This window comes from Rutidosis leptorrhynchoides, chromosome 10 (assembly GCF_046630445.1).
Source record: "Rutidosis leptorrhynchoides isolate AG116_Rl617_1_P2 chromosome 10, CSIRO_AGI_Rlap_v1, whole genome shotgun sequence".
NCBI lineage: Eukaryota > Viridiplantae > Streptophyta > Magnoliopsida > Asterales > Asteraceae > Rutidosis > Rutidosis leptorrhynchoides.
The window spans coordinates 333,187,270-333,196,653 of record NC_092342.1 but is presented as its reverse complement, the minus strand read 5'-3'; the positions used below and the strand labels follow the sequence as shown (position 1 = coordinate 333,196,653).

Here is a 9,384-nt window from a genome sequence, read left to right as displayed (position 1 = left end):
TGCAATCACACTTAAAAATATGCTTCTAAGTGTTGCATATATGATTAAATTATTTTGGAGACAATACAAGCAAATAGTCTTCAATATATACTTATATAGTATACGGACTTTTAGACCACATATTCTCTACAAATGTGATTCCCATATTTTCAGACGCAACATCTTCAAAAACAAACACCACCTTAATTGACGCTTCACTCTTATACTTTATCTTTCACGTTTCAAGTAGAAACAGTCAGATCAATCGCGCCCCATGGCTCTTTATTACATTTCATTGTTAGTAAGTGCTCGAATTTTGATCTTTGAAATGAATTATGCTAATGAGAATGAGCGTATCACCAACACAAATTAAGGTGACAATATATATATATATATATATATATATATATATATATATATATATATATATATATATATATATATATATATATATATATATATATATATATATATATATATATATATATATATATATATCACCATTCATCACACACATTAGAATGGGTTTAGTAGAGACTAAAATATAAACAAAATGCATTATGGGACAGTAAAAAGGTACCCCAAATTTTATCACCACGTACATTAATAACTTCATGCATTTTCTGCCCCATATGATACTTTAATAAACACAAAGGGCATCAACTTAACGTGTACAATTAATTATTTAAACTTATACATCAACTTATCGGCATCGTGACGGCAACGCTAACGGAACTTTTACAACTAAGAATTCCAAGCACTCCCCATGACGTTTTCCGTTGATGACCACCAACTCGAGTAACCGAAAAACGATCGTTACACTCGCCTTTAGGAAACAAAGATTTCGATGTCGTATTTAGGACAATCTGCCGGTTCCTTATATCCTTAAGATCCATCTCTTGTGGGACCCTTAACGGCCCAAGCTTAAGATCAGTCCATCTTGACGAAGAAGATTTATTACTTAAACTATTACGATGAATCTCAGCCGTTGAGTCATAGTTCATCTTTGATTTCCTACTTAACTTCTTGTAATCCAAAGAGTGGCAGTTTCTAACGAGCTGACTCACTGTTCCCTTGTTGTTTGTGCTCTTTAACTCGCGCATTGACTCAGACCGCCTTTGATGAACCTTTTTTGTTTTACGAGTTTGAGTTTGATCATTAATAGGAACTAATTTCCCTTCGGAAATCATGTCTTCTGCATGTGACATGATCATCTTGTCTTGTTCTAAAAATCCACTCGGTTCGCCTTTAAAGAACTCGAATAAATCTTCATTAGTAGACGATGATGGATTTCGTTGTAGATGATCTTGAGCTTCTGTTAAGGGGAAATCCGTGAGTGAAAGTGTCTCGAGTGCTTCTAGTTCTTGATCGTCACCGTTAACGTTGACAGTCATTTTCACCCAGTATATTTAAGTGTGTTAATTTTTGTGTGTATTTTGGAGTAATATAAAATGTAGGTAGAGAAAATGAGTTGAAGAATATAGATGTACACGAAGGCATATGTACGTATATATATAAAGAAATCACGAGCCATTAATAATATGCACGCACTCGAGATTTTTATTTTGAATATAAATTTATTTTGATCAATTGGGATAATATATCTAGAGTTGGCGATACTTACACTACTAGAAAAGTATAAATTGGGGACGACCTTTTTCGGGACGACATAATGTCGTCCCCAAAAATAAGGAAAACGACAAAAAATGGGCCAGCTTTTTCTGAGACGTTTGACCAGTTTTTTGGGGACGACATTTAGGGACGACATGTCGTCCCCAAAGAAATTACCATTTTTCATTTATTTTTTTGGTAAAAAACTGGCTCCAAAAAGCAAAAAAAATCCCGCCAAACTTTTGGGGACGACATGTCGTCCCTAAATGTCGTCCCCAAAAAAAGAATTATATTTAATTGTTTTTTTGGCGCAGAAATATTTGGCTCCAAATAAAACATGGAGTACATAATTTGTTATTGAGTTCCAAGTATAATGTATTATCATAACAATTTTTCATTTCGTTTTTTCTTACGAAGTTTTTCCAACATTATACAATAAATCAAAGTCGCTAAGTTTTTTATATATAAATACTCATCATGTTATATTTCGACTGAAATTAAGAAATTTGTTTTGTCTAATTTAAATCAAAGTCGCTAAGTTTTTTATATATCTGTTATGTAATATATATATAATGGTGATGCAGGGGAGAATAATCAGAGAAGAAGTAGGTGTACTTGTGTACTTTAAGTTTATACTTTGAACTCAACTCCTCCTTTATGTTTTGAAAGATACTCGCTATCAACCCTACACAATTATCTTTTATCATTTCCAAAATTAGAATACGTAGAACGGAGTATGAAACAAATACATGATGGATATTAGATTATTAATTTTATTAACTCAGTAAATTGTTAACATGAATATGCTTATTGGTCTTAACGTGAAAATGATGAAGTTCACTTGATTTGTGTAGTTTATATGACGATTGATAAGAATTGGATTGGATTACGAAATCGAGTTAGTAGTGAGTTTCTTACTGGTCTTAACGCGTTTATTGCGAGGTGTGAAAACCATTTAAATGATATTGGTAAATGTCAGTGCCCGTGTATTACGTGTGGTAATACGAGAAGACATACACCTCGTGAAATTTACCAACATATTATACGCAATGGGTTTGAACCTTCTTATAAGATTTGGCGGCATCACGGTGAAGAATTACCACCGCCGCCAGTAGTACACAACACACCAGATCCCCTTAGAAATTTCTTGCACGATGTTCAAGGGGAAACGATTTTAGAATTCACCGAGGAAGGATCGAATGACGATGAGACTATGAATGACACGATCGAAACTCCGAGTGCAGGTCTGGAGGATTTAATTGACGCCACCCAAACCGAGCTATATCCTGGTTCCAGGCTGTCCTCATTAGAGTTTTTAGCCAAGTTAACACACCTTAAGGTCTTGAACAGATGGACGAATACTGCATTTGACCAATTGTTAGAATTGCTCATACAATCACATCCCCCAGATAACACAATTCCAAAATCATATTACGAAACTAAGAAGTGGATGAAAAAGATCGGTTTAGGGTATGAGGCGATACATGCTTGTAAGAATGATTGTTGTTTGTTTTATAAGGAATACAAAGATTTGGATAATTGTCCAATATGTGAGGAGAGTAGATGGAAAGCGGAACGCACAACGGGCAAGAAAGTTGCTAATAAAGTTTTGCGTTATTTTCCTATAACTCCCAGACTTAAACGTTTGTATAGTTCCAGACACACTGCAAAGTATATGACTTGGCATGTTACTGGACAATGCAAGGAAGAGGGTAAGATGCGTCATCCGGTAGATGGTCGAGCGTGGAAAGAAATCGACCAAAGATATCCAGATTTTGCACAAGAACCCAGAAACGTTCGATTAGGGTTGGCTGCCGATGGTTTCAATCCATTCGGCAACATGAATACGGCTTATAGCATGTGGCCAGTAGTACTGACAACATACAATACGCCTCCGTGGATATGTATGAAAGAAAGTTCTCTCATGTTGACTATGCTAATTCCTGGTCCTAAATCACCTGGAAAAGATATCGATGTTTACTTGAGGCCTTTGGTTGATGAGTTGAAGGCTTTATGGTCCGAAGGAGTGATTACGAGAGACTCAGTTACAAACACGAATTTTATAATGAAAGCCATACTTATCTGGACCATCAACGATTATCCTGCCCGTAGTAGTTTATCAGGTTGGAGTGGCCAAGGTTATAAAGCATGCTCTATATGTAACGAGGACACTCCTGCAATGCGTGTGCAAAACAAAATTGTTTACGTAAGTAATAGACAGAACCTTGAAATGAATCACCCTTACAGACAAAGCTTAGAATTCAATGGTAAGGTTGATAAAACCAAAAAACCTAGAAAGTTCAACTATAAGTATATTGAAGAACAACTCAATTCGTTGTTGCCAGTTGGTAATCCCGGGAAAAATCATAAAAATGTTGGTGGAAAAAGAAAACGTCCCCCTAATTGTCCGCACAACTGGACTAAAATTTCTATTTTCCGGGAACTTGAGTATTGGAAACATCTTCCACTGCAACACAATCTAGATGTCATGCATATTGAAAAGAATGTGTTGGAGGCTATATTGGGTACCTTATTAATGAATGACAAATCCAAAGACACTCACAATGCACGAGTTGACTTGGAAAGAATGGGAATTAGGAAAGAATTGTGGCTCCAACCAAAAAACAACGGTAAAAAAGACGGGCAATACTTCAAACCTCATCCTAAATACTCGCTTAAACCCGAAGATCGAGTCCATTTTTGTCAATTCATTAAAAATGTTAAACTTCCAGATGGGTTTGGATCAAATTTCAGGCAGAAAGTGAACAAGGATGATAACAACATAACAGGCATGAAGTCTCATGATTGCCATATCATGATACAACGATTATTACCGGTCGGAGTTAACGCATTTTTGGACGTAACTATCTCGACACCAATAATCCAGCTATGCGCATTCTTTAAGCAAATTTGTGCTCGAGAGTTAATGGTAGCCGACATGGTGAAAGCTCAAAAACAATTGATTAAACTTTTATGTACTTTTGAGCTGATTTATCCTCCGGCTTTTTTTGACATAATGATTCATCTGGTTATGCATTTACCGGAAGAGGCTATATATGGAGGGCCTGTTTACATGAGGTGGATGTATCCAGTTGAGAGATACATGAAGAAATTAAAAAATTATGTTAGAAATAAAGCTAAGCCTGAAGGTTGTATAGCAGAGGGGTACGTTGCCGACGAAGCGTTAACAACATGTTCAATGTCTCTTGAAGGAGTACAAACGAGATTTAATCGGCCTGACAGATATGAGGACGGGCCAAATAGACCGTGTGAGTTTCATGTGTTCAAATCCCTATGTGTAACATCCTGACATCGGGCCTAGGTGAAATTTACCTTTTTGCCCTTTAGGAGTGTTAAAGTGAATTTTAATGAAATATATAATTATTAATTATTTATAATTAATTGTTAGACCATTGGGTCCGTTTTATGACCAGGGTCCCGAAACAGGTTATATTATTTAATTATGACATCGTATGCTTTGCTGAATTAAATACGAAAGATATCTGATAACAGATAAATACCCGTGTATTATCGGGAATGGGTTTAAAACCCATTTAATTAAGTAAAACTGCTCGTGGTTTTTGTGGTTCCAGTACATTGTTTTATTTTCTTTTTATCTAGATCAAATAAAAACACACACATCACAAACACTAAAGCCTAGCCAAAATTGTTGATGATGAAGATGTAATTGAAGATTAAATTGTGGGTTTGTTCATCTCTCTCCCTCTCGTCTCTGTCACGCACCACTCGCCATCACCATTGAAAGACCTAGTTTTTATTGTTGAAGAGGATGATAAAATTGAAAGCTTTCAATCATGATTCGTGCTTCCTTTAACATCTAGCATCAAGGTTTGTCTTTAATTTATGCTTAATCTATGTTTATTTAGGGTTTTACTATTTGTTATTAAATGATGCAAATGGGTGCTTGAATCTTTTGATTTTGGTGATGAAATTGCTTGATAAATGTTAGATTTAAGTTGAATAATTGCTAGCAAATAATTTTGGGTTTGAATATAGCTAAAAAAAATTGGTGTACCATGGGAGTGGACAGCAGCTTTTAGCTGCTACTGCTGCTGTTCGGTGGGCTGCCACCACTGCCACCACGGCTGCCCGCGGCAGCTGGTGGCCAGTGGTGGCGGTTGACGGATGGTGGCGGTGTTTGTCGATTTTTGGTACGCGAGATGGTTCGGGTTACCCGTTTGGACCCCGAATCGTTCGTGTTAATTTAGTAGTGATTGGTTTCGTCGTTTTTAGACTATGACCCATTTTTCTAGTTATAATTGGATTGTAAATGGTATAAGTATGTAAATAGTGTGGATTGCTGACTTTTAACTCGTGACCATAATGGTGAGTTAAATTTGGGTTATAAATTATATAAGTGGACTTTTTATACGGAATGCTCGGTTGGTAGTGACCCGAAACCCGTGGCCATAATTATGAATTGTGTGTAATATGTTTATATTTTAATGATTAGATCGCCCATTTGAACCCGTGACCCATTTGTGGATTTTGATTTGGGTCTTTAAATATTTAAGTGTGATTGTTTTATATGATTGTGTCGTATTTAGTGTATATTGTGTAATTTGTGAGACCCGCTTTTTCGGACAAAGTGTGTGTACATATGTGCATGTATAAGTGTATATATAGATTGATATATATTGATGTGTATATATGGGTATATATATTAAAATATTAACACACATATATATAAGAGTATATGTGTATGCAAATATGTGTGAATCGGCCATTTTGATGTTAGTGTGTTGGGGACCGGTCGCCCGATAGGCCCACACAAGTCGATGTGTATTAACATGCTCGCGGGAATCGTTAAGGACCCGTTATTTCCAAAGCATTACGAGAGTTGGGAAAAGGTTCCTGGCGAAAACAAAGAAAAAATTTGGCTTGATCTCGGTGTAAGTTTATTCGGTTAATTATATTATAGTTGACTTATTTAATCTTAAACTTTATATAATATATTACTTATTATACTAATAGAATTTTGTAACTTTTTTTTTTCAAATTGTTGTAGGGGTTTTTTAAGATGGGCGACTGGCTAGATGGTGGACATACCCAAAAGGTGGTGGAAGCCGGGGTAAATTCTTTGTGCGCGGACCGATGGAGAAATGCTAAAAGTAAACAAAAAAAATATTTCACGGATAATGACGGGTACGCACTTCCCAATAACCTTCGAAACCGACCCCCACCGAATGTTCAACAACGTCTATGGGACCCATTTGTGGACCTAATGCTTTCAAGTAAATTCCGGGCTCGTTCTGCGCAGAACAAGAAAAATAGGGCGAAGATGGAATACGCCAGTACGCAGGGTAGCAGGTCAATTGCCGACCGTGTGGTAAATCCTATTTTTAACTTTAGTTTATGGAAAATATTAATACGTGTCTGTAAATTTTAAATGGTCAAATATTAATATGTGTTTGCAGGCCTCTCTGGATCCTCCGAGTCTTATCGAAAACTTCAAGAACAACCACACTTTTAAGAAAGGTGGATGGAGTGGGGATAAAGCTAGGGTGAACCACGTAAGTACTTACATATATATATATATATATATATATATATATATATATATATATATATATATATATATATATATATATATAAAGTCAAACGAAGTCAACAAAAGTCAATTGGGTTAAAATTGGGTTAAATTTAGTCAATTGGTCAATATGGGTTAAAATTGATTTAAATGAAGTCAATTGGTCAATATAAGTATATGTATATGTATATGTGGGCCAAATGGTCAATATGGGTTAAAATTGGGTTAAATTGAGTCAATTAGTCAATATGGGTCAATATAAGTATATGTATATGTATATACGGGTCAAATGGTCAATATGGGTCAAATGGTCAATTGGGGTCAATGTGGATTAAAATCGTCCCCAATTGAGTCATTTAGTCAATATGGGTCAATATAAGTATATGTATATGTGTATATGGGTCAAATGGTGAATATGGGTTGTCGTATTGTTATATGATAATACTAATAATAATATTTGTTAACTATGTAGGAAAAAATGTTGAAATTAAAAGAAAAATATCCGGAAAGGAGTGATGAAGTCATTATGTTGGAAGTTTTAGGCAAACGTCGCGGGTACCGTCGCGGAGTGGGTAAAACGTTACCCGGATCGGCTAGTACATCATCTTCATCATCAACTTGTCAAACAAGACGACCACCACCACCGGGTTCCGAAAACCCATTGCTAAAGGAAGCGGTATACGATACTTTTGCCTTTAACAATATGGCAATCCCGCCCCAATGGCAATCTTTTTTCCCAACCCCCAATCAAACTCAAGAAACCGAAGGTGAAGACGAAGGTGATGACGATGAAGACATGGAAGAAAGTGGTGCGTCTCAAAGCGAAAGTGATGAAGAAAATGAAGATGAAGCAAGGTAAGTTTGTAAGTTTGTTTGCTATTCGGATTTGGTTTAAGTTTGTAAACTTTGGATAATGTTTTAAGGTTGTAAACTTTGTGTCGGATTGTAATCTTTTAGTATTCGGATTAAGTTTGTAACGGTTGGATAATGTTTCGGACATGTTTTAATTAATGTTGAGCTTGTGTTTGTGAAATATATTGTGTTTTGTGCAACAGGTTTTGATTTGGTTTAAATGTGCCGTTTTTACGGCTGGAAAAGCAGTTTTTAATCGGCCCAAAAACGATAACAGCTTATTGGGGACGACATGTTGTACCCTTTTGTCGTCCCCAATTACATTTTAATATTATTATTATTATTTAGAATGAAAATAGGATATTTTAATATTATTTTTTTAGAGACGACATGTCGTCCCTAAAGAGTCGTCCCAATTAGATTAAAAATATTATAATTATTAATTCGTTGGAAAAATGATTTTTTTAATATTATTTCTTTAGGGACGACATGCCGTCCCTAAAAGTCGTCCCCAAAAAATGGACAAGATTAACAATTGAAAAGTCAAAGTGGGTCCCACCGTCGTCCCTAAAAAAAAATCAGTCGTCCCGAAAAACTTTTCGCGACAGAACACTGGGGACGACTTTATGGGGACGACATGTCGTCCCGCAAGATTATTGAGGACGACATGTCGTCCCTAAAAACAAAATTTTGTTGTCCCCAATTGGGGTTTTTCCAGTAGTGTTAGCCATCTTCCTTGTGGAGTATTCTAATGTCACTAGCGTATAAATATTCTTGTACCACCCACAAATATAAAATATTCGATCATAATCTACATATAATATTAATTAATGTTTAATACTTTATGTCACATGTAACAAACTTACATTCTACGATAAATACTGTTGATTTATCAATTGTATATAGAACCACAAATAGCATTCAACTACAGGTCTTGCCATTTCAAACTTCAATTATCAAAAATTACTGACCGTAGACCATTCACTACACAATTCTTTAATATTGTGATGTTGTGGTGTTATGAGAGAAATTTTTGTTGACGTGACATTGTTGAGGGATGAATAGGCACTACTAGAAACGAGGTCTTCCAGGACGAAAATTCCAGACGATAAGTCGTCCCCGAAATTGATCCCGGACGACTTTTCGTCCCTGAATGGTCGTCTGGGAAAGTCCGTCCTTGAAAGTATTCCCGGACGAAGATTTTTTTCCCAGACGCGTACGTGGGCCCCACTTTGACTTTCAACACTGCATTCGTGGACGGTTTTTCCGGACGACTTTTCCCAGACGAGAAGTCGTTTCTCCCTTTTAATATTAAAATAATGACGCATAATGTTTTTCCCGGACGACTAATCCCAGACGACTTATCGTCTGGGAAAGCCATTATCTGCAGT

General features: G+C 36.0%; 1 protein-coding gene across 1 annotated transcript; it reads right to left on the bottom strand.

The window, feature by feature from the left end:
- Nucleotides 1–677: 677 nt before the first annotated feature.
- LOC139871364 (uncharacterized) lies at nt 678–1,373 on the bottom strand. The gene has a single exon (XM_071859082.1). The coding sequence runs from the start codon at nt 1,371–1,373 to the stop codon at nt 678–680; it is 696 nt and encodes a 231-aa protein (XP_071715183.1).
- Nucleotides 1,374–9,384: the final 8,011 nt, after the last annotated feature.